Source organism: Callorhinus ursinus, unplaced genomic scaffold, assembly GCF_003265705.2.
Source record: "Callorhinus ursinus isolate GAN/ISIS: 27379988/994484 unplaced genomic scaffold, GSC_fseal_2.0 scaffold27, whole genome shotgun sequence".
In the NCBI taxonomy this organism is placed as follows: domain Eukaryota; kingdom Metazoa; phylum Chordata; class Mammalia; order Carnivora; family Otariidae; genus Callorhinus; species Callorhinus ursinus.
The window spans coordinates 18465478-18492022 of NW_027397089.1; the positions used below are offsets into that span (position 1 = coordinate 18465478).

General features: G+C 40.4%; 1 protein-coding gene across 4 annotated transcripts in view; it reads right to left on the bottom strand.

Annotated features, from left to right (window-relative positions):
• Positions 1–4753: 4753 nt before the first annotated feature.
• Positions 4754–26545, bottom strand: part of PDE6H (phosphodiesterase 6H) — a 36629-nt gene continuing 14837 nt past the window's right edge. For 2 of the 4 annotated variants that reach the window (XM_073877940.1, XM_025879610.2), the window contains exons 2-4: positions 9083–9256; positions 7843–7883; positions 4754–5220 (exon numbers count right to left, since the gene is read on the bottom strand). In XM_073877940.1, the coding sequence (XP_073734041.1) occupies positions 5144–5220; positions 7843–7883; positions 9083–9256 (292 nt within the window). In that variant the 3' untranslated portion in view covers positions 4754–5143. Of the gene's footprint in view, positions 5221–7842; positions 7884–8255; positions 8331–9082; positions 9257–21621; positions 21709–26545 lie in introns of those variants that run through there. The other 2 variants (XM_073877941.1, XR_012373983.1) reach the window with 2 other exon arrangements.

The window sequence follows — 26545 nt, forward strand, 5'->3', positions numbered from 1 at the left end:
AGTGTCAGACATGTGCAAACAATTAAAGAAAGATGAACGAGTCTAAAAACATCCCAAATCAGGGCACCTGGGTGGCTGAGTCAGTTAAGCATCTTCGAGGTCATGATCTCAGGGTCCTGGAATCGAACCCCACGCTGGGCTCCCTGCTCAGCAGGGAGTCTGCTTCTCCTCACTCTCCCTCTGTGCTCTCTCTCTCTGTCTCTCTCAAATAAATAAATAAAAATCTAAAAAATAAAATAAAATAAAAACATCCCAAATGTCCCTCAATCCCCAAAATAAGATAGGTGACCAAGCAAGGTATGGAACGGTGACTATAGTAGGTGATCATCGTGCAAAGGAAAAAAATGTATGCACATAGGATTGTCTCTGGAAGTATTCACAACAAACTAGTAACAGGGATTGCCTGAGAACGGGCAGGAGACAGAGGGCAGGGGGTAAAAATGAGACTTACCTTGTTCCTGTGTATACTCTTTTAAATGTTTATCTTAGGCATGAATAAGCATGTGCTTGATACACATGAATACCCAAGGTGTACAACAATTGGAACTGGTCAGTGAATGGGAACAAATTCAGAAGTAGCTCCATGGATTACAAGTTTTCCAATAGAATCTTCCAAGTGTCCTTGTGGTGTTCATTCATTACAGCAGGTGGCAGTATTATACATGAAAAGAGCTGGGAACTCAGTGCCTTGGGACTTCTGGCCGGAAAGAGAATGGTTTGTTCATGTTTGAAATATGCTCAGATTTATCACTTGATTTCTAGAATTTTATACTGCAAGGGACCTTGACAGTTATTTAGTCCAATATCTTTGCTTTATTCTCAAACACTGAGCCCAAGAAGCTGTCTAGCAGATCCTACGCAGCACAGCCAGCCAAACCCACGACTCCTGATTGTTTGGCCGTAAGGGCATTGTGAGACTGATGTGGATCATCAGTTTATGATTCTTGTTTTGTTTTGTTTTGTTTTGTTTTTAAGGGTCGTTAACCAGTGGTTGTACTTTATTTTTTTTTTATTAACACATAATGTATTATTTGTTTCGGGGGTACAGGTCTATGATTCATCAGTCTTACATGATTTTTGTTTTAAATTCCAGTTTTCATCAGTCTGACTCTGCCCTTAAAAAATAAAAAGAGAGTCAAATAACTCATTTAGAGTTGCAGAAAACACTACGCTAGTTTATACAAGCACACAATTTTTGTGACCTAAGTCTTTCCCTCTAGCCTTTTCTAAAATGTAAGTCCTTTTCTGTTTCTCTCTTTAAAACAAGTCAGTGTCATATTTGCTTAGTTGTCATAATATTAGTTGTCGTGTTGGTCAGTCTCGAGTGATTGGATTTCCTCTTGCGCAAAATCTTAGTCTTACGGATTATCCTTGTCTATGTGTGTTTTCCCCTCCCTTCTTTAGTTGTTGAGAAAATACTTTCCCTCCTTTCCTCAGTGTATGGTGATTCTTGTTTTTCTCATTGGGCAAAGGAAAAAATTAGAGTCCACTGCACAGTTCCAATTCTTTAATAACAACTGTGTTTATTTGCCTATGGTAAGGCGCTCCAGAGGAGCATTTTCTCCTTACACATTATTTTCTTCTCCGGTGGTAATGCTACTTCGCTCTGGAATGGGGGTCGGCACTTACATCACCAGCTCCATCAACCCCAACTTCGACCCAATAATGTGAACAAATAGAAAATGGTGGAGGATGAGTGAAGGTCACTGCCTCCACTTGCTGAGACAAAGCTCCTTCCCTCCCTGGTCTCCCCTACTCCAGTCAGAGGAGCAACAGAACAAGGGTGACCACCATGTGGCACAATGGCAAGAAGTTCACCCAGGGAGTCATGGTGCCCGTTTGGCCCTATATTTCTTGGAACTGCTTCAGTCTAACACTTACCTTCCAAACTCTCTGACATTCTGTGCAATTTGAGAAGCAGGTAACTGGGTTGGGTCTGAAGTCATGAGGCATGTCTATTCTGTCAATCCAAGAGTCAGGACACCCGAATGTTAGCTCCTGTTCTCACATCTGTTGCATACGTTATGAGGGGCACGTGGACCCAGCTATATCAGTCACCTGGGTGGCAACGAGAATTCTCTAACTCCTAACGTTCACAAGGTAGGCTTGGACCACATCAGTGTTTTCAAACCGACACAATCATAAGAATCCCCTGGAGCCCCTCTTGAAAATAAAAGATTCTGAGATCTCACCCCTGGAGACCTTTACTCAGAAAATTTGGAGTGGGGCCCAAATTCTGTGTTTTTCACAAGAAATCCTCAGTGGTTATTATTATTGAGAAAGTGTCAGAACGTTTCCAGAAATTCTCCAGACCCTTAAATGCTACGATAACTTCCTCTTGCGATTTTTCCCTTTTGTCTTTCGTGTTCTTCTATTTGACATTGTCCTTCCTCTACCCTCACAGGTTTTACACATACCCAGGCTTATTTCCCAACTCCAGCTAACAATTTTGGCGGACAAAGGGCTTCTGTTCTTTCATACTGTGCCCCGCCGGATGGTTCCCATTCGCCCCTACACATCCACTCTCCACCCTTCTCCACCTGATCCCTGCTGTTGGAAGTGAACTTTAGACCACATCAGTGGGCTCCTTTGTCTTCTGACTTCCAAGTAGGTTTATCCAATGGGAAGCATCAAGAGAGGAGAGGATGGGAGAAGAATACCACTAGGTTATTGATAAGCCTCACCCCCAGCCCCTCTTGATTACTCACAGGATCACTGTGGGGTGGCTGTGTCCTTCCACAGCCCTCGTGGGGGCCTTTCTTACAGAGAAGACCTACTGGGATTCCGTCAGGTGTAAGGCTGGAAACATTGTAGCCCCAACACTGTTGCTAGCCCCAGGTTACTGTCCTACCTTTTATAGATACGCCTTAACCCTTCTCAAGCCTTTTTTACCTTATTCTTTTTTTTTTTTTTAAGTAAGCACTACACCCAATGTGGGGCTTGAACCTAAGACCCCGAGGTCAAGGGTCGCATGTTCTAACGACTGAGCCAGCGAGGCACCCCCACCCCAAGCCTTTTTAAATAGTCCCTTTGTTTAAACTTCCTCAGTTACTCTGAATATATCACCTCAGCTGCCAACACTTTGGTTGGAAGCATGATTTACTTTCTCTCTTTCCTATCTGCTATTTATATAAGAAGGGCTTTCTTGTTTCTTATTAGAAATAATAGAAATGGGAGATGTAGAATTAGAAATGGAAAGAATAGAATTCTAGGATTTGAATGGCTTTCAATTTATCTGTTGCAGCTTACTGCCAAATGCCAGAATACTTCATAAAATAGATCTGCTTCATCCGGTTCATTACAACTTCTCAAATATTTGCTGGCAATTATCGTTTTTCCCCTCTAGGCTAAATATTATCAATTCCTTCGACAATTCTTCATGTAGCATGGTTTCTAGATCCTTCTCCAGCCTGGCCATTGAGTATGGTCCTCTGGGTGTGTTCTTAAAACGTCTAGAGAAACCTTTGCAAAGTAAACCAAATGTGGACCAGAGTCACACCTAACTGGAAAAGAACCCAGACCTCCGTAACTGAGAGGCATATGGGAATGAACGAGTGCAGCCCGAGGCTCTGGCTATCAAATGGAGCTGCTAGATGGAAAACAGGTCCATGGGTGGAGTCCCTGCTAAGGGAGAAGCACACATCCCCACTAACATCTGGCATGTCACGGTTCCACTCTTGAATTTATGCTTTACTTTTTCTTCTGTACCTTTTTGTTTCTACCAAGGGGGGAACAGAAATGGAATTCTAGTCAGGCCAAGAATTAAAATTAAAAAAAAAAAAAAATAGGACTGCTTTAAATTCCCATGGTCTGGAAATCCACAGTCTCCTTACCCCCTACCAATCCAGATGCCTTCCTTGGGCTTCTAGTCTTCTGGCCAGAGGTCAGTAGGTCATTTGTGCAAAATGGTACAGAGCCTGCGGCACAAGACATTTTCTAGAGTGCTGAGCTCCTTGAATTCTCATTCTTAGACTCTGCAGGCCTCAATGTCATGGAATTATCACTGCCATGAACCTTACATTACCTGATTCAGGCAACCTAGAGGATCCAAAGTGAGAAATCTTTGTCCTAAATTGCAGAGTAATTTACTGGTCGAGCCAGGATTAGAACCCAGATCTCTTTCCTCTCTATAATCCCAACTCTCTCTTCAGTTAATTTACTCCACTTTTTTACCACAGATTACAAAACTGAAATGAAGAAATTAATATGGCTAGTACCCAAAGCATCCAAGTCAGACAGAGGCAGCCTTTGAATTGCACAATTGCCTTGAAAGTACTGGGGAACGATAGCTATGTACACATTACATTTGACACAACCTCAGGGGTGAAGCAACCCATCATTTTATTTAGAGGGCTCAACTACCTGTCTTTGCATATGAGTCTAAACTTTATAGAACTAAATCTTGTCAATTAGCTGAGCCAAGGCACTAAAAGGAAGTCTCACATTATCAGATTCCTGAGTTTAAATCGCCAGTCTTCCATCAACATAAGGCTGTCCAATTTGTACAAGCTGCATAGGACCTCAGGGATAACCCAGTTCAATAAAATTTAGACCAAGAACATGCACAATTTACTAACTTACAAAGCAGAATCAGGCTTGACTCTTATTCCTATGCTCTTTCACATGCACTGTGCTTGTTTCCTGGAGGACTGTGCCTTCTTTGTCTAACTGGCTCTCAGAACAGGGCATCAGATATTTGCGTATAGCATTTAACACAACTGCATCATTAGATTCAAGATAAGTATCTCCTTTATTAAATGAGAAAGGGAAGGGAGTGACATAAATGTTAACTTAAAAAGCTACTACTAATTACAGGGAATGTCTACTACAAATAGATTTGAAGAACTTAACAAATAAACAAAATTCAGAGAACTATCAATGAATTCTAACCAGCTGATAGGAAAAGGTGGTAAAGTTTGAAATGCCCTAACAAAAGTCAATTTGCATCCACTATTCCAAGCTGAACTATATGGCAAGAGAGAGTCCGACACTAAGAACTCTTTGTAGCAATTTAGGGGAAATGACTTGTGTAAGCTGAGGAAACCACTTCTGAACCATGCTGAATTTCAAGACTCTGGCAGATCATAGGGCAAAAGTAATCAAAACTCCAGCAGATGCTGTTGATGGCAGAACCTCTGGTGCATCAGATGATCCCAAATTGAGCAAGCTCATGCAATTCCAGGTGGTTGAATGCCTCCCAGGGACAAATCACCGTGATATCTGCAAGAGAGGGAAGAAGAACTTGTAAGCCAACCTCTCCCCCTGCCCCTCAGAGCCTCAAGAAGGCACCTCACTCCTCTCTCCTATTCATTGTCTCAGTAACCAGGAAGTTATCCACAATGGCCCCGCCGCCCAGGAAGGATTCGACTGATTGCTTAATTAATCCCTTGCAGGGTTCTGATGCCCCCAGAACAGGCCCCCTAGGTAAGCATCTTCATTGGTTTCATTCTGTACGTCTTTGGAGAGGTGACCCAAGGCTTTTGACTGGAGCTAGCCTTGGGTAGGGGGTGCAGGTCACTGATCAAACTGGGTCTCCTCAAAACACAACCACTATGGAAGGAACACAAGTGGAATTCTAATCAGGCCAAGGCTTTAAAATGAGAAATAGAAGCATTTTAAATTCCCATGATCTGGAAATCCACTGCCTTCTTACTTCCTACCCATTCAGATGCATTCTTCTCTGACTCACTTTTTAGTTCCTTTACATTTTGAAATGTCTACTATATCCAGTCACATATTGAGAAGTAATCTCAAGGCATCTGCTAATCCAATTTTTTGCTTCAGGCAATAAAATATTATTATCCCTGAATTACAGAGAAGCTGACTGGAACACAAAGAGATTAAATACCTACAGAAAAATCAGAGTTATAGAGTTGGGACTAAAACCAAGTCAAAGATCTCAGATCTCCCCTCAGTATAAAGCTCTTTCCAGTATTCCAAATATGTTGGCAGAGTTAAGCATATCCTCCAGAACCCAAAGCAAATCTGCTGGTCTTATGTACATCTGGCCAAAATACAAAAGCAGTTGATTTAGGGGAATAGCAAATGACCTTTATAAAATAGCTGAAAAATGTATTTGAGGTCTCAGGAGTGGCATTTAACTGTTAAAAGCAAATACAATGAGAATTGCCTGGTAAGGACACTGATTACTGATTACACCATTTATCAAAAGTGTACTGGATAAGTTGAAAACATGTCCACTCAACAACCTGCACAATGGGGCGCCTGGGTGGCTCAGTCTGTTAAGCGTCTGCCTTTGGCTCAGGTCATGATCCCAGGGTCCTGGGATGGAGTCCCCTATCGGGCTCCCTGCTTGTCGGGGAGTCTGCTTCTCCCTCTCTCACTCCCCCTGCTTGTGTTCCCTCTCTTGCTGTGTCTCTCTCTCTCAAATAAATAAATAAAAAGCTTTAAAAAAAAACGCAACCCCGCACAATGGTGTTTATAGCAGTATTATTCATAATTGTGAAAATTTGGAAGCAACAAAATATCTTTTAATAGGGTAAGCAAATTGTGATACAGCCATAGAATGAAATATTATTCTGTGGTAAAAAAAAAATGAACTATCAAGCCATATAGGACATGGAGGAACCTTAAATGAATAAATATTGCTAAGTGAAAGAAGCCAGGCTGGAAAATCTATATACTGTATGATTCTAACTATATGACAATCTGGAAAAGGCAAAACTTTTTGAGAGTAAAAAGATTTGTGGTTGTCATGAGTTTGTGGAGGGTGGGAGAAGGGATGAACATGTGGAGCCCATGGGATTTTTAGGGCATCTATTCTGTGTATACCTGTAATGATGGATACACAACATTGTGCCTTTGTCAAAACCTGGACAACACTAAGAGGGAATCCTAATATAAGCTATGAATGCTAGTTAATAATAATGTTACTAATACTGGTTCATCATTCGTAACAAATGTACCACACTAATGCAAGATGCTAATAATAGGGGAAACTATGTACAGGCGTATGGAGGAGCTCCATACTTTCTGCTTAAGTTTTCTGTAAACCTAAAACAGCTCTAAAAAATAAAGTTCAGTGTTTTTATTTTTTTTAATTTTTTTTTAAGATTTCATTTATTTATTTGAAAGAGAGAGAGAGAGCACATGAGAGGGGGGAGGGTCAGAGGGAGAAGCAGACTCCCTACTGAGCAGGGAGCCCGATGTGGGACTCCATCCCAGGACTCCAGGATCATGACCTGAGAGGAAGGCAGTCACTTAACCAACTAAGCCACCCAGGCGCCCCGAAGTTCAGTGTTTTTAAAAGGAAGATCCAGTTGTTTTCATTCATTATCCAACAAATCAAATTATACTAGCTGACTAAAAAATATTGTATTGGATACATTCAGTGTGTAGGCCCTGTTCTGGGTGCCAGAGGATATGTAAAAAGAAGTTGGTTAAGGAGTGGTTTGTCTGGTAGAGTGAAAAAGTTCTCCAGGCCCCTCCCTTGTTTCCAGTACCTCACTCTGTGGCCTCAGATTGTCACTTCATTCCTCTCTGTCTCAGATTTCTCTTCTGAAGAAATGATGAAGTTGGGATAAATGAACCCTGAGAATCTTTCTACCATGAAAGTCTACAACTCACCGTTAGATGTCCTCAAGTGTTGTTTAACAGAACAAGAGGATTTAGTATCTTTGGACCTTAGCTTGATCTCTGTTAGAGTTTTTGCCTCTGAGCACATGTGTACTTACTTAGGAGATTAAACTAAGCCCCACACTTCTATGTCTTCAAGGATCTGCTGCCTTAGCTATTTCTTGTAATTTTTCATGGCCCTTTGAGGCCTAAAGTATGGATAGTGGTAAAATTCCAAGTGAAAGTCCATGGCCTTGGGTGGCTCACCTGTTCCTAGCCCCTCCATGCCTGGAATGTCATCTCCAAACCTATGGGAAAAAAAAGAAAAATTAGCTGACATCAGAGTGAAAGGATCTCATATCGAGAGCTTCCTGACTAAGGGGGAAAGAAGAGGTTTAAGATTTTGTCTTTGAGAAATATCTTTTATTTGCATTGACCTGGGGAAAAGATAAAGTCACTCAGGCTGGTTTCAGACAGTGTGTCCCTGTGGAGAGATTTTCCCCTCCTAAAAATTTAGCCTAAGACAACTGAGAGCCAAATAGAACTATTCCTGGGGCAACTTAGTCAAGCTCCACTTTTAAAAATAGAAATTGGAATGAGGGGCGCCCAGGTGACTCAGTCGGTTGGGTGTCTGCCTTCGGCTCAGGTCATGATCCCAGGGTCCTGGGATCCAGCCTCACATCAAGCTCCCTGCTCAGCGGGGAGTCCACTTCTCCCTCTCTCTCCGCTGCTCCCCCTGCTTGTGCTCTCTTGCGCTGTCAAATAAATAAATGAATAAAATCTTAAAAAAAAAAAAAGAAATTGGAACGAAAACACAGTACGAAAGACATTTAAATGATTAATTCATCCATTTGGTTAGCTACCCAAAAGCATTTATCAAGCATTTACTATGTGCCAGGCATTGTATTAAGCATAGGGAATTGAGGAAAAAAGTAATTTTCTCTGAGGAACTTCAATCTCAGAGAACAGATGTAAATAAACAAATGTAATGTAAAACAATATAAGTTATGAGAGCTGAATGTACGAAATGCAAACATGAAAGCCATGATCACATTTGTCTAAGAGAGTCAGTCACGGCTTCAAAAGAGAAATTAACATATGAGAGTATGTTAAATAAGTAGGATTTTGCCAAGAAGAGAAAGAGAAAAATAAAGAACTGAAGACTTAACATTTGAAACCATAAAAATAAACTCTGTATTCTGGAAATGGAAAGTGTTTTAGTACTCCAAATTAAACCACAATGTGTACCAGTGAAGAGGAGTGGTCAAGAAAATTCTGGAAGGTCAAGTCAAAGGTTGCTGTGACAGGTTCTATTTGCCATGTTAAATGTGACCACAGACCTGGGAGGTGAGAGAGAAAGCCTTCCAGGGCTAACAATGTGATTCAACAAAGATTGTGGTAGAGAGGAAAATAGAGGATGGGGTGGAAATCTTTGTAAGTCTATTTAATATTGGGAGCATTAATTTCTCAAAAAAATAGAAAGTCTTCTTTTTCATTTTGGTCTTACCCTTTCACACCTTTCTTAGGAGGCTTGCTCTTGAATAGGCGAGTCTGTCTCTGCTTGAACTTGGGGGGCCCCTTGCCTGGGGTAGTGGGACCCTGGTTTGAAGCTGGAGGAACCAAAGTAGCGTTGTCACTCATTCTGATGTCCGTGGGTGTCTGATGGTTCTCTTTCAGGTTCCTTAGATGGTGAGAGGAAAAAAAAAAAGGCCCCTCAGGGTACAGGGACCATTGATTCTTAGACCCTCACTGGAAACGCCAGAAAAACTCAGGACTTTGTGTGCACAAAAGGGAAGAACTTACCAACTTTTAAAGAAATTTTCAAGAAAATATGGTATAAATCAATGGAGGCACTCAATGTAGTTGGATGTAGACTGATAACAGATTTTTACAAACCAAAAATCTAGGTAGATGTGTTGTTTCAATAAATCGTCACTAGCTTCCTATGTATTATTTGATATGTATTTATTTATTTATTATGATATGTACTGCCCCTCTGTGATCACCACTTCCACCATCTGTGAAGAGAGAGAAATGGACTAAATGCTATCTATAGTCTTTACAACACTGATACATTCTTTAAGCTTTATATATTTTTCCACCCAACTAAACAATAACCTGACTCTTAATGTTTATTTCCTCATATTTTATGGGCTTTTTACTTTACAGTCCTTACTTTGTTTAAACCTCATGTAATCAAGATATTTTTTCCTAGTTCTGGGGAATAACAAAGTAGTCATCTGGACAGGGGACCTCTGAGCCAGAGACACCTAACCCCCATGTAGTATGTGATACATCCCAGTATACACACACACACACACACACACACACAGGAAAATCAATGGAAGGTGATTAAGTAGTACGTTTATGCTTTAACTCCATATCCAGACATGAGGTTCTTTAGCCACCCATTTCTCTGAAATGTTCTACGTTTTCTCCTATCCAAATCATGGACTTATCCAATATGATTTTCACAGACTTTGATTTTAGCTATAGAAATGTACATTGTCATTCTTCAAGTACAAATAGAGATGCATTAACGAGATAAATTTTAAAAGTAAATATGTTAAGCTAAAGGATGACCTTTCTTCTTTCTCTTTTTCTTTTTTTTTATTTATTTATTCGAGAGAGAGAGAATGAGAGATAGAGAGCACGAGAGGGAAGAGGGTCAGAGGGTGAAGCAAACTCCTTGCTGAGCAGGGAGCCCGATGCGGGACTTGATCCCGGGACTCCAGGATCATGACCTGAGCCGAAGGCAGTCACTTAACCAACTGAGCCACCCAGGCGCCCTTCTTTCTCTTTTTCTATCACAAAAATTGATAACATTTTTCCTGGGAAGGAAGATTCTAAAAAACCCCAAAGAACTTCTAAGTAGCCTTAATCTCTTACCCTGAGCCAAACCCTTCCATGCTCTGCTACCTGGAAGATTTATTTATTTATATAATCTATAAATTATAGATTTATGCTAATATTCTTAGTTTCAGCTCTCCCTGACCATCTTTGGCCCATGCTAACCATCTTTCTCTTTCTCCACCACATTGAACATGCCTCAAATTTTATATTGTATGACTTCAAGTTCATTGGCTTTTTCTTATTACTTTCAAAATGAGTTTAAATTATTATCCTTGCCATCGACATTGGGGAGGGTATGTGCTATGGTGAGCGCTGTGAATTGTGCAAGACTGTTGAATCACAGACCTGTACTTCTGAAACAAATAATGCAATATATGTTAAGAAAAAAAAAAGAAGAAGAAGATAGCAGGAGGGGAAGAATGAAAGGGAGTAAATCAGAGGGGGAGACCACCCATGAAAGACGGTGGACTCTGAGAAACACACTGAGGGTTCTAGAGGGGAGGGGGGTGGGGGGATGGGTTTAGCCCGGTGATGGGTATTAGGGAGGGCACGTTCTGCGTGGAGCACTGGGTGTTATGCACAAACAATGAATCATGGAACACTACATCAAAAACACTAATGATGTAATGTATGGGGATTAACATAACAATAAAAAAATTTAAAGGAAAAAAATTATTATCCTTGCCTAAAAGATTTTTTCCTTATCTTCTTTTCCTCAATTACTATTTTCATTTTCTCCTGCTAGTTCTCAACTTCTTCCACAGAAACACATTGACTAATCTGTGACTAATCACCCGGGATGGTGAACCTGGCCAGGGCTCTTGATCACTTGCTCATGCCAGGGATCTTGTATTAATTCTCCACTGGACTGTGCTCCAGTGGGCTTTTTTTCCCATTTTTGTTCATTTCTGTGGCCTCAAAACCTAGAGCAGTGTCTGGCATATAGCAGGTGTGCGGTATCTATTTGTCGAATGGGTGAATAAATAAATGGAGAAGTTGAACTAATACCTTGAACTTTGGGTCATGAGATCCTGACCCCGTGACTCCTTCACCAAACCACAGAGAAGGCATCAGTTGGTCTTCACCTCACAAAACTCTCAGGGGCTTTAGGAAATGGGCTGCCAGCTCATCTGTTCACTGAATCCAGTTCTTGTGCTGTGGACCCTCTTTTGCCCTGGTAAACTGGCAAAGTTTGTGTCTCTTCTAAGTGTGGTTGGAACCATGGAAACTGCTGGTGGGCAGCCAAGAGCAGCATTATTCTCAGAGTTTACCATCAGTAACTGAAACATCCCAGCTCTGACAAAGCCACAGAAGAAAATTAGAGAATTTCTCTCAGATCAAGAGTTTTGGACTTCTCAATTCTTTCAAAATAGTAAGAAAGCACAAATTTTCCTTTCTCTCCTCTGGAGAGCTTACTGGGATTAGGATTACCAGATTTAACAAAGAAGAATGCAGGACACCCAGTTAAATTTGAATTTCAGATAAATAATGAATGGGGTTTTTATTATAAGTATATCCCAAATATTTCATGGTACATACTTATACAAAAAATTATTTGTTGTTTATCTGAAATTATAATTTTACTGGGCATCTTCTATTTTTTTAATCTAGCAGTTCTATCTAGGATCCCACTGTGTTAGGTCCAGAGTCTATAATATGAGGGCCTAAGGTAAACTAATCAGTCAAATTACCCTTTGGGGGCAATGCAATGTAAAGACTATGTGCTTTAGAATCAAATAGACATAGTTTCAAATCCCTGCTCCACAAAATCTGTCTATGTGACCTTGGATAAATTGCATAACTTGTTTGGACCTCATTCCATCTATAATATTAAATATACCTTCTTTTTAGAATTATGGGGAAAAGTAAAGGGCATAATGTAAATAAGTGTTTGGTGCAAAGGGCTCAAAAAAACCCAGTAACTATGTAACAGACCTTATAGGAGTCAAGGAAGCCAAGCAAACAAATTTATGATTGGGACACAGGTTCACTTGCCCTCCCTACACCCTTTCTCCTGGGCCAACTGTTGAAGAGCCCTTGTCATGTACCAGAGAGGTGACTGTCATCAGCACTTGCTGGGTAATCTTCTGTATCCCTTCAACACCCTATTAATTTATACCCGGTCTTGAAATTCTGCCTTAAGCTTTCCTTGGATTCCTTTGACATCCCCAAAAGCAGCCCCAAAGAACTTAAAAATCACACTTGATTTCCATCTTTCCTTGATTATACTTCCCCTTTTTTCTTGTAAATTTCTTTTGCATATTTACATATATAATTTTGAAGTTGCACCTCTAGGCTCAGATGGAGTTCCTGTTCCTGTCTAGGTGTGATGTATTATGTAAAGGGATTCTCTTCAGAAAGGGTTATATAACAGTTGCCTCGTTAATCCCTGGATCCTCATGATATGATACTCAGGGTTTGCACTATGGGTAAGAATTTTATGTTTATTATGCATTTCATGTATAATATTTCATTTTTGAGTATGTAGGACAATCAACTAACTCGTAGAGTGTTTCTGTCATGGATGTGCCCTCCAGTTCTCCCTGTAAAACCTTTGGAAGAAGCAGAACAAATATGACCCTTTCCTGCCTTGGAAGTTAGTCTTGTCCACCACACACATCACCAGAGGCTAAACTTACTCTGCCCATGCTTTCCCAGGAACTGCAAGGGCATCCCTAGGCTAAATAATCCTCAATCTAGTGTCAGACTTGCTTTTAGCTGTAAGAAGATGTTTCACATTTTTCCTCCCCAAAGTGTCAAGTAATTCATTCCTTTGTGAGACAGAATGGCTTTCTGTTTTTAAAGCAACGTTAACCCTTCCCCTTTTGAAGAGTATGAACTGTTGTTCTGCAGAAGGAAGTGGATGCAGCAAAGTAATATGTCAAAGCATGGTTTTGTAGGGAACCAGGGTTCATGTCCCCTTGGACCCAAGGCAACAGAGCTCAGGTGTAGGAAGCTACCGAGGATGATCATCCATAAATCCCAGCTAAGGAAGAGCAGTTTCAGAAGGTCCGGAGTCAGGATTTCTGATGCTGCTATTATCACCCCAGACTTCCAGGTCTCTCCTTCTCCGCAAAGATATAGGCAAATAGACAATTCTCTTGTTGAAGGGCTAAGAGAGGGGGGTGAGGAGGAGATAGGTGCAGGGGTGGTTTCCCTGCGCTGATGGGGTTGGGCCCATAAATGTCACCAGGATCTTGCTGAGGCGGAGAGAATCAAATAATTTGGAAAGCCAAGGAAGACCCAAACCAAAGCCATGAAAAGACAAAAACAAAAATCCAGCTAGTATCCTTCATACTGGAACAAACAAACACTTTGACCTCTGAGGGAGAAGGCTAAGCCACCCACACTGCACTGGGCTCATTCCAGCTGCTCTCGACTCTTTTTCTCCTTAGCCTCACACTCTCAGGTCCCCCCTCTTGTATTTTGGTCTTTTTCAAGCACACCCTGGGAGTAAAGAACTGTTTGTTCTGTGGTCATTTAGTGCCCCAGATCCCTCCTTTCCCAGAAAACTGGAAGCCACAAAAAAGGAGTCAGTTTAGGGTTCTTTCAAAATGAGTTTAGTAATCGAGTTTTGCAGCGACCTTGTAATAATCAAATTTTACTTATTAGCTGGCTCCATGACATTATGAGGCAGTTTGGATGTATTTCCTTCATGTTTTCTCGTAGTTTCTTTCCCGGCCCCAGTCCAGGCCCACCGGTTCAGTGTGTTTTCTTCCATTTCTTTATTTTAGAGCCAGATCAACCTTCCACCACCCACAAAGCCTTGCAATTACAACCTACTTAAACACCAGAAGTTGAGAAATACTCACAGAGTTGAATCTTGCTCCCATAAACTGCCCAGTTGCCCTCTTCAAAGTAGATGACTAAAGGATCTTTGCATCCTGATTTATCTCCCTGTAATACCCACATGCTTCGTAATCCCACTGTTATGAGCTTAGAGTACCAACCCAGGTGCAAAGAAGTTAGAAGAATAAGGGGTGAGCCTGGGACAGGCTTAGGAGTTTTCTGATAATTGAATACTCTCACAAAACCAACTTGGGCTCTCCCCTGTCAATAAATAGGTATTGAAACAACAAATGCACACAAAGTGTTGATATCCAGGGGTATATTTGTAGTTTGTGATTCAATATCACTTGTCTTCCTTCATTCCCACCATTAGTCCTTGCTATCTCCCATTCCATCCCTTTCCCTGACACCCCAATCATAAGTCAATCCCCACCACAAACACATCATGTCATAATTCTTACGGGATTTCCCCTAATCCTTATGGGAAAGAGGAGAGTGAATCATAGTGTCCCCTGCTTCACTGGGGACACTGGGATGGTGATTGTGTGAGCAATGACATTGGAAAGTATAAAATATCTGTCCCCAATAGGTTCTGTATATATGTCCTCAGTAAGATGGAACCACAAATCAAAAATGACACAAAACTCAGTGATACTTGACAGAGAAAGAGCCCAACTTATAGCTGATAACTATTAACTGATGGCATTTATTTGAAAATTGATTGCTGGATCTTCCATATCAAAGGCTTCAGGGTTTAAGTCTCAGGCTACAGTTCAATTCATTGGTATACTTGGCTTCAGTCTTTCGATTACACTGAGGCACTAGTATTAATTTGTACATCATTTTATATAGACCTTAGTCCATATGCTAGTATCATTAAGCTCTTTTGAAAAATTTATCATAGAGAAATAAAGTGGTTTATTCAAGGCTGCATATAAAGTTAGTAATGCAGCCAGGATCAAGGCCCAAATCTGGGAACACCTTGCATATTCTGCTATCTTTCTATTATACTACAGCAAAGCAGAATAGACCAAGATGCATGTGTTGTTGGTGTCTCTCATGCCTTACCATGAATTGTAATGTGCCTTCCCTAGATTGTTACTTGTTAGAGAATTGCACTCCATAAGATTATAGAGAAAGAAGGTCCTTATCCTTCCCAGGAGGGGAAAGATTCTTAACTGACAGCCCCAAGCAGATTACATGGGCAGCTAAACAGTTTATGGGGTTTTTTTGATAAGCTTTCCTTTGGTCTTCACCAAAATTAGAGGAGTTTTGAAGCAGCAAATGCGTTGCAGAGCCAGCAGAGTGTTTGGTGTCTGAATGAGTCTTTCCACTCCTACCTCTGTGTCTCCCTTACCATTCAGACCTTCCTCTACTCTTATACACCAGGCACATAGATATTGAGATTCTTATCTGTGAAACCCTCACCCATTCTCCATTTCTTTGTTGAAGGACTGCAACTCATACAGACAGTAAAAAGAGCAATAAGCTGAATATTCTAGAGTATTGTTACTCAAAGTGTAACAGCATCCGCACCACTTGAGCATTTCTTAGAAATGCAGGACTTCAGGCCCTGCTCCAGACTTACTAAACCAGAAGCTGTGTTTTAACAAGGTATCAAGGTGATTTATTTGCACAGTACTATTGTAGACCCATGTGCAGGCTTGATTGCACCACATCTCTGCTATGTGACAAGATTGCCACCTCTTCAAGTCTCAGTTTCCTTATGTCATATGACATAATGTGCCAAGCTTCTCAATTTTTTCCATCCCAGCACACTTGAGAAAGATGAACCACATTGATCAGTAACAGGATTTGTAACCGGTGATTCTCAATGTTGGAGGAAGACGGAGGGTGTTGTCCCATGACTCTTCTCCTTCCCAGGGAGAGCCAGAAGAATGGAATGTGAGGAGTGAGATGTATGACTAAGTATATAGTTTGAAAAACTCTTCTAAAGTGATTCTAATTTAGCTCTGAAGGATTTATGATTAGAAAATTCTTAAATTGCTTTAAGGACTTAAAAATTTATTTTCCATCCAGTTCTGGACCAAGATGGAATAAATATACTTCTCCCCATTCCTCTGCTAAGTATAACTAAAATTCCTAGATATTATATATAGAACAAACATAAGAGTATTTTAAAAGGTCAAGAGAAGAAGAGAAACCAAATAGGGAATTTAGTGCCCTAGGAACAATGTGGCAGTAAATTCCTTGAGTTCTCTTTTAGTTTTGTATATCCTGAACTAGAGGCAAGAGAGGCGGCAACCCAGAAACACAAACAGAAGCAGATAAAAAAAAAAAATCCTCTCAAAAAGCCTACTATTTCTAGACAAATGACCAGAAAAGATGTAATCTAGTAAGGCAGAAATAGACAAAAATCACCCTATGCCATGGAAAGAAATCTAACATCAAGAAATCCAACATCATGGTGAGGGTGGGGGGAGGCCAATATCAACCCTATCAGCACAGGTTGAGTAATGAGACTTTCATCCTGGCCCAGCTATAATTAGGTAACCCTACCCCACCCCCATCTGGGTAATATCAGAGAAGGTCACACGGGGATCTTAGACCTTCATCTCCAACCAGTGATAACGAGGCACCCTCTTCCTTCCTACCAGAATGGTGTCAGAGGAGGCCAAGTGGGGAATTTTCACCACTATTCAACAATAACAAGGTCCCTAAGGAAGAATAAAATGAAAATTTTAGAACTGAAAAATACAATAACCAGCATAAAAAATTCAATGGATGGCCTTGACAACAGAAAGAAGACAAAAGAAAGAATCAGTGAACCTGAAACTAGAACAGAAATTACCCCATATTATCAAAAGAGAGAAAATAAATAGAAAAGAAGAGGAGGTGGAGGAGGGAGAAGAGAAGAAAAGGGGAAGAAGAAGAAGAAGAAGAAGAAGAAGAAGAAGAAGAAGAAGAAGAAAAGGAAGAGGAAGAGGAAGAGGAAGGAGAAGGAGAAGGAGAAAAACAACAACCACCACCACCACCACCACCTCAGAGACCTCAGAAATTGAAAGGTCTAACACTCATGTCATCAAAGTTCCAGGAGAGAAGAAAAGGATGAGGCTAAAACAAGTACTTGAAAAAATAGTGACTGAAAATTTCCTAAATTTGATGAAAGACATAAGCCTATGGAATCAAGAAGCTATCAAACTCCAGTGGGATAAACCCAAAGAAATCAATGCCAAAGCACATCATAATCAAATGACAAAACTAAAGACAAAACAAATTTTGAAATCAGTTAAAAAAATATATATACATATATATATATATATATACCACCTTACCTAGAGGTGGAAAAATGGAATGACGGAGGATTTCTCATCAGAAACCACAGGGCCAGAAGAAAGTAACACAACATTTTTCAAGTCCTGATAAAAATAGAATTGTCACCTCTGTCTGTGAATTTATCCTTCAGGAATGAAAGGAAATAAAGACATCCTAATAAAGGAAGACTAAGGCAATCTATCACCAGAAGACCTACACTAAAAGAATGACAAAGGAAGTTCTTAAAGAAAGGAAATGATAATGAAAAAAAGAAATTTTTGAACATCTAGAAAGAAAAAACACCAAAAAAAGAGAAAGTGTGGGATACAAGGGGATGTGCGGAAGACAGGAAACTCAACCACATTCAGCAGGGCTTGTGGAGACTTAAACATGGTTCAAGACACTGTGAAGTTCTAAAGATCTCGTCAGTTTGTATCTCCAGGGACTGTATCCATTTTTCCCTGTTCCGAGTGACTGTTTTTTCCAGCTGTTCCTCTACTACTCCTGCTGCCACTGAGTCAGAGGATTTGAGTTGCCTGGCTCATCATCAGCAGTAAGTACATACTGCCTCAGTGAGACAGAACGATTCTACCAGGTTACTTAATTGGTCATTGGCTAGCCTCATCAGGGCTGACTTTTGATCAGTTGTCCAACTCTGATCTCATCAACCAGGTAATGGAGTCACATGGCTCTAAACAAGGTGACTGATGACCAAGACATTTCTCTGGATGAACCTTGGTTGTGCTGGACACACTAAGATTTCAAAGACATAAGAAATAAAGCCAGCAGAAACCTTGCCGGGAAAAGAACAAGAATTATTGGTATATGTAATGACATCAATGAATATGAAGCACATTTTACTCAGTGAAAGAATCCAGAGTTGAAATGCTCTAATAGTACCTGATTTCATTAATGACATTCAGAAAAGACAAAACTATGAGGTTGGAGAACTAATCAGTAGCGGCCAGGAGTTGAGAGAAGTCGACTGCATGTAAAGGGACAACGCAAAGGATTTTAAAGGGTCATGGATTTGGTATTTTGATTGTAGTGGTGGATCTACAACTCCATGCATTGGTCAAAACACACAGAGAATGAGTTTTACTGTATACAAATTTAAAAATGAAATATCATAAAACGCCTTTTAAAAATTCTGTTTCATAGTTCTATAATCCTTGGTTCTTGATACTTGCTGAAAGATGGGAAAGTATTAATCACATACAGAAAGAGAGTTAAAGGGCAGGTACTAAGTAATTAGAAAGTAATTAAAATTTTAGCTGTCCTATAAGCTCCTTAGACAAGTGCTAATCTCTAATCCTTCTTTAGTGTTTCTTAAAATACCTTTGAGTAGGAAGACACACATCAAAGACACATTTCCTCTACATTTGGATTCTTCTAGACTGAGATTCCCACTCTGATTAATATACACAGCTGACTCCAGAGAGGAACACCCTAAATGTGAAGAAGGAAGGTACAAAGCTGTCTCCACCTTCTCCTACTATCCCATGATATTTATGCATTTTCCAGAACAACATTGTTAATCTTGAACAAAATAACTTATTAATTGAAAATACAATACTCCCTTTCAGAAAATAGGGAAGAGGGAACAGTTCTCAACTCATTTCATTGGGCCAGTTTTACCCTCATAAAATTTTTTAACACTAAAACCAAAGACAGTAAAAAGGAAAAATATTGACCAATCTGTCTCATAAATTTAGATGTAAAAATCCTTAACAAAATATTAGCAACTCAAATACAGGAATACACAAAAATAATAATACATCATGATCAAGTGAGATTTATTCCATGTATGCAAGACTATTTAAAGCCTAATCAATTAACATAATGTACTATATCAACAGCCTAAAAAGAAAAATCATATGATCATATCAATTGACATAGAAATGCACAGAAAATGCATTTGGCAAAACCCAGTGCTTGTTTATGATAACTCTCAGCAAACTAGAAATACAAGGGAACTTATAAAGAGCATCTTCAAAAAAAACAAAAACAAAAAACAGTCAAACAAACAAACAAACAAACAAAAAACCTGACAGTTAACCTCATACTTAATTGTGAAAGACTGAATGCTTTTTCTCTAAGATCAGGAACGACTCAAGGATGTGTGCTCTCATCATTCTTATTCAACATGGTACTGAAAGTTCTGGCCAGTGCAATCAGGCATGAAAAAAATAGAAAGCTTATAGTTTGGAAATGAAGAAATGAAGCTGTTTCTATTAACAGATGACATGATTGTCTACATAGAAAAATCCTAAGGAATCTGCATTTTCAAACTATCCTATAACTAATAAGTGAGTTCAGCAAGGTTGAAGCATACTAGACTAATACAGAAAAATCAATTGCATTTATACATAACAATGAATAAATGGAAACTGAAACTTAAAAAGTAACATCATTCATAATTGCTCTAAAGAAAATGAAATACTTAGGTATAAATCTAACAAAGCATGCACAAGATTTGTATGATTAAAAACTAAAAAATCTAATTTTTAAAAAAGATTTTTTTTTTAAAGATTTTATTTATTTACTTGAGAGAGAGAATGAGATAGAGAGAGCATGAGAGGGGGGAGGGTCAGAGGGAGAAGCGGACTCCCCGCCAAGCAGGGAGCCGGATGCGGGACTCGATCCCGGGACTCCAGGATCATGACCTGAGCCGAAGGCAGTCGCCCAACCAACTGAGCCACCCAGGCGCCCTAAAAAAGATTTTAAGAGAGAGAGAGAGAGAGCAAGCACGAGCAGGGGGAGCAGAGGGAAAGGAAGAAGCAGGCTCCCTGTTGAACAACGAGCCTGATGTGGGACTCGATCCCAGGACCCTGGGATCATGACCTGAGCCAAAGGCAGATGCTTAACTGAGTGAGCCACTCAGGCACCCTACAAAATCTAATTTAAAAGAAATCAAAGCAGACCTAAATAGTTGAAAAAACATACCATGCTATGGATTAGAAGACTCAACATAATAAAGATGTCAATTCTCACTAAATTGATAGATGTTTACTGCAATTCCTATCAAAATTCTAGCAAGGTTTTCTGTAGACATAGATAAGTTTATTACAAAATGCATATCCAAAACAAATTTTGAAAAAGAAAAAAGTAGGGTGGGAAGGAATCACTCTTCCTAATGTTAAAGCTTACTGTAGAGCTGCGGTAGTCAAGACAGTGCAGTATGGACAGAGTGAGAGACACACAGATCAGTGAAACAAAGTAAAGAAGCCAAGTGTAGACCCACACAAATATGCCCAATTAACTTTTGACAAAGGTGCAAAAGCAATTAAATGGAGGGGGGATTAGCCTATTCAACGAAAGGTGCTGGAGAATGAACATCTAAAGCCTGGACAAATGGTGCTGAGCATTGACATTTTGTCCATGAACATCATAAAAACAAAACAAAACAAAACAAAGTGAATCTTAAATCTCATACTTTATGCATCTAAAATTCCACACCTAACCACCACAGCTTGTATGAGAACTAGCTTCACGTGTATCACAGACTTAAATGTACAACATAAATCTATAAAGATTTAGGAAAAAAAGAGGAGAAACTCTTCAGGGCCTTGGGCTAAGCAAAGAGGTCTTAGACTTGCCAGCAAAAGTACTTAACAGGGAAATTTGATATATTTGACCTCATCAAAATTAAACTTTTGCTCTGTGTGAAACCCTGCATAAAAAAACCAACTATAAGTGGAGAGCAAATGTTTGCAAATTACACACCCAACAAGAGATGTGCCTTTAGAATATACAAAGAACTCTCAAAACTCAAAATTCAAAAGGCAAACATGTCAATTAGAAAAATGGACCAAAAATACAAATAAACATTTCACTGAAGAGAACATACAGATGGCAATAAGCCCATAAATAGATTTTGCCATAATCCTCTATTAGGGAAACACAAATTAAAACCACAATGAGGAAATGAATCAAGTATGGCTCTCTGGGAGGAGAGCATTCCTGCAGAGACAATACCTCCGGAAATGGGAACCTACTTCTCCTGTAAGGATTAGCAGGGGAGTGGGGGACTAGAGTGGAGACAACAAAAGGGTAGGGAGAGGAGTCTGGAGTGGTGCAAGGGCCCAGATCATGAGTGTACCGGTTATTGAATAACATAAAAATTACCTCAAAATTTGGCAGCTCCTAACCGTAAACATCTGTTATATCCCACGGTTTCTGAGGGTCTATTCAGGAGTAGTGTAGTTGGGTGGTTCCTGCTCTGTCTTTCATGAGGTGATAGTCAGGCTGCTGGGACTACAGTCATCTGGAGCTGGAGGATTCATTTCCTGTAGGAAATAGCTCACTCACACAGCTGTTAGCAGAAATCCTCATTTCTCACAATGTAGACCACTCCGTATGTTGCTTGTATGTCACCTCAGTGTCGTTATGACATGGCACCTGGCTTTCCACAGAACAACTGATCCAAGAGATCAAGAGAGAAGGCCTTATGTCTTTTATAACACAGCCTCAGAACTGACATAGCATCACTACTGGTCCCACAGACCAAGCCTGATACACACTGGGGCCATCTTGGAGGTTGGTTGCCACAGTGAGAACACCTGCAGGCCATGGCAAATGCTTCCATTTTATTATAAATGGGTAAAAGATCCTTAGAGGTTTCAGATGGAAGGAATGATCTGGTCATGAGTGTGCTTCTTACTCTGACTACTCTGAGGAGACTAAAGCATGAGGCTATTATGGAAGTGGAAAAAATACAAAGAAGCTGTTATAAAAGTCTCTAGAAGCATGGTGATGGTAGGGCTAGGCTGCTAGCAGAGGAGATGAGAAGTAGTGAGCATGTTATATACAGAAAGTAGAGCTTGCATAAAACAGGATTTTCCTAGATGTGGCCAAGTTCTCTTTTTATACTCTCTCAGGGTGGTCTCATCCATTTATATGGGTTAAACCAATGTTTCTCAAACATCACAACTTAACTGCAGAGTGTTTTAAAACAGATTCCTGACTCCAGCCCTAGTGATTCTGATATCATGGGTCTGGAGTTGGCTTGATAATTTGCATTTTTAACAAATTCCTGGGTGATGCCCATCTGCAGATCCACAGATCACACTTTGGGTAACCTGGTTGAAACTACTATCTATAGCTTGATGAAGAATGAATCATTAGTTTAGAGTTGAAATCCAGGCTTATATATCTTTCTGTCAAAAATCACCTCCTAGAAATGGCACAGTTGTTTTCAAACTCAACATGTCCAAACTCAAGCCATAACTTCCCCCAAGACATCTCTTTTCTTTTGTATTTTCTATATCAATTGATGATACCACCAAGAACCCTGTCATTCTTGCAAGAAACCTGGAAGTCCTCACTCCTCCTCACCTTCATCCTTCACATCCCTCCAATCACCAAGTCATGCCAACTTCACCTAAGTATTTCTTGCAGCTGCTCACCTCTGTCTATCTCTCCCATGAGTGCTTTAGTTCAGGCCTACACCATCTCCAGACCAGTTTTGTTCCCAACAAACCCATCAACACAGATACCAGAGTAAACTATAGAGTAAAACACAAAACTGTTCATGTGCCTCCTTTACTTTCAATGGCTCTCCATCGCTGACAGGATCAAGACCAAGTTCCTTATTAGCATAGCCTGAGAGGTCTGCTGTAATGAGGACCCTGTGCCTGCCCCGCTCCAGGCACATTTATTATGCTTATATAATGTTCACTTTGAAGTCCAGCAACCTTGAGCAGCTTCTTTATAATTCCCTGCACATATCACACCATTTTAGGATGCCATGCCTTTGCTCATGGTTTCCCTTTCCTCAAATGCCTTCTCCATTTCCAACCCTTCCCATGTCAAGCAGCCAACATCTACTCTCCTTTATAGACTTAGCGCTGTAATCACTTTCTCCAAGAAGCCTTTCTTGATGTCCTTACTAACTTCTCTCATAATACCTCCTATACATTTCTTAAGCACACACAAAAAATTTAATTTGTTTCTTTCTGTCTTCCTCATTACATTGGTAGCAACATGAGATCTAGGACAGTGCCTTAGAAATGGGCTTATCTCTGACCTTGTGCACAGGTCCTGGAATATAGCTGGGAATTCTTAAGGGCTTGTTGAACTTGGAAATGAACCTTTATGTCAAGGCTATGAACCCCTTCAGAATGTAGTTCAATATGTCATATATACATATATATAAGAAAGGAAGAAACAGAAAAATTGGTTTCAGTGACCCCTATGGACACACAATTATACTCATATTCGTATTCATTTTTCCCCAAGACAACACAGTAACCAGAGGAAAAAGATGGGGTGGGGGTGCAGAATGTAGGCATTTCTATCTAATTTAGACAGATACATATCTACTAAAAAACTTTACTCAATTTCTTGCATGATTCAGTCAAGTATTGTGCTAGCTGCTTCAAGGAATACAAGGCACGTAAGACACAGCCCTTTCCTCACACATTTTATATTTGGATGGAGAAATAACTCTACTATTCAGAAAATAATCATGTAACACAAAGCAGTGCCTACTAAAGTCCTAAATTATATTGTATAAACAGTGAACGATCTAGTTCAGAAAGAAAATATAACACACTTATCCTGGATCAATGCTGGAAAGCTTCAAAGAAGAACAAGGTACGCACCTGGGTGGCTCAGTGGTTTAAGCGTCTGCATTTGGCTCAGGTCATGATCCCAGGATCCTGGGATCGAACCCCGTATCAGGGTCCCTGCTCTGTAGGGAGCCTGCTTCTCCTTCTCCCTCTCCCTCTGCATGCCACTCCCCGTTTGTGCTTGCTCGCTCTCTCTCTGTCAAATAAATGAATAAGATCTTAAAAAAAGAAGGAGGAGGTAATATATAAGATATATATATATATTTGAGATGTGTGTGGGCTGATTGTAAGCACTTAGATGAAAATGACTCTCCCCTAGTCAATCTCATATGTGGTCCTGCAATAATAAGCATCAAAATGTCCTGTGGAATTGATGATGGCGATGATTTTCTTAGCCTCAATCGTTTATTGAGTATTGAGCACTCTGCTGGATGCTTTCTCACACATTATTTCCAACCCTTCCAGCAAGGCTGAAGGTTGATATCATTCCTCTTTTACAGATGGGCAAACTGAGCCTCAGAGAAATGAAGCCATGGCCCGGGGATACACTGATGGGAAGACACAGAGCCAGGACATCTGTCTAACTGTAGCCCACCCCCCGCCCAAGCCTGCTATTGGTGCCTCGTGGACACATTTCAGAATGGACAGCTTTCAGAGTTGAAAGTCTTCTCTGAGAGTTTATTGTCTCAACTTGTAGCCTCAAAGAAATACATCTGTGCCAAAAGGGGAAGTCTAACAGTCAGCTGCAGTCTTTTGACGTTTTTTGAGGTTCATGGCGAAGGCACTGCCCCACAGAAGAGTTGTCTAGAATTTCCCTTTCAGTTGTGTGCTTGTACCAACAAAAACTGGAAACTACTTCAAAGGTTTGATCCTTGTTCTGGAAACTCTCATGCAGGTTTCCAAGTTCTGCTGACTTCACTTGGCAACACAGGGCTAGGGTCCTTGGAGTAAGTGCCTCCTTACTGCAATGACAGGCATTGTCCTGCATCTGAAGAAGCTTGGATGCGGGGAAGGGAGTCTGGGTGTATAACACATCTTTGTCAGCATGGGCTAGAAGCAGAGTGTCTGCCCTTGTAGGCCGCTCCAAAGAGTCTCTTCATCTGTTTTCCCAGCTGACAAAAACAGGTGAACAGTGAACGGTGATGGAGGAGAAATGAGAAATGGGAATTTCGGTGAGATCCCTGCCCTGACTGTGATGTCAGGAGGTATTTTAGGAGAACATGGCATTCGTCCTCCAACTGACTGTGTCCTCCCATGGCTATGTCATCAAGAAGAGGCTTTAAATGAGCAATTCTTAATACTTTTGAGGTCATGGACTCCTTTGAGAATTTGCTGAAAGTTATGAATGCTCTCTCTTCCCCCAATAAATACACACACACTGCACACATACATAGAGATGTTGCAGACACTTTTAACTGGCTCCCCTACCTTCCAATGTCCATACCCAGGGGAGCCTGGGTGGCCTAGTCGTTAAGCGTCTGCCTTCGGCTCAGGTCATGGTCCCGGGGTCCTGGGATCGAGCCCCGCATCGGGCTCCCTGCTCCGTGGGAAGCCTGCTTCTCCCTCTCTCACTCCCTCTGCTTGTGTTCCCTCTCTCGCTGTGTCTCTCTGTCAAATAAATAAATAAAATCTTTAAAAAAAAAATGTCCGTACCCAGTTCAGTGGATTAGGAAAAATTGTGGAGACACATTGGGCTTGATGGGGAAAAAAAAAAGCCCTGTTTGACTAGTGATGTTTTCCCTAATAGCATGAGAAATGGGGAGTGGCATGTGGACTTTGAATCTACCATTCCCAATTTTTAAATCCTCCTTGTTCTAAGTAATTTATTTTTACCTATGTTATTTTTTCATTGTCTGTCCCCGCCCAGAACATAATTTCCACAAGAGAGCAGAGAGTTTGTCCGTTGTCTACTGCTGTTTCACTGGGGCCTAGGACGGTAGCTGGAAAAATAATGGTGCTCCACAAATGTTACTGAGAGAAGAAATGTGTCCCCCCCTTACAAGTACTGAGCTACAAAATTTACTCTCTTCCATGTTGGTTAATATTTGCTTCGATTTATAATACAGCCAGTTGCTTTCAAGGGCTACCTTCTATCTACATCATTTTGAAATTTGCAGACTAAGTCTGTATTTGCTGTTCAGAACTTTTGCTAATCATAATTATATACTGTTTTCCTTTTTATATTTTCCTCGATTAATCTCTTTTCTCCCACCAAATAACCATCATCTCGACTGCTTCAGTTCCAGTGACTAAAGACAAGATGTATTTGGTGGCATCAGTTTACAAAAAAGGGAACAAGATGCAGCACGTTTAAATGACAGCAAAATAAATGTCAGTTTCTCCAAGTATATTTGCTTAAGTAGTCAGCTCTACACATATTGAAACAATGTAAATGCTGAATATTGAAATGTTCGTATAAATAAGCATTTTTTATCTACAGCAGCTATGGAAGTGTATGGAACAATGTGGCTTGACTGCTT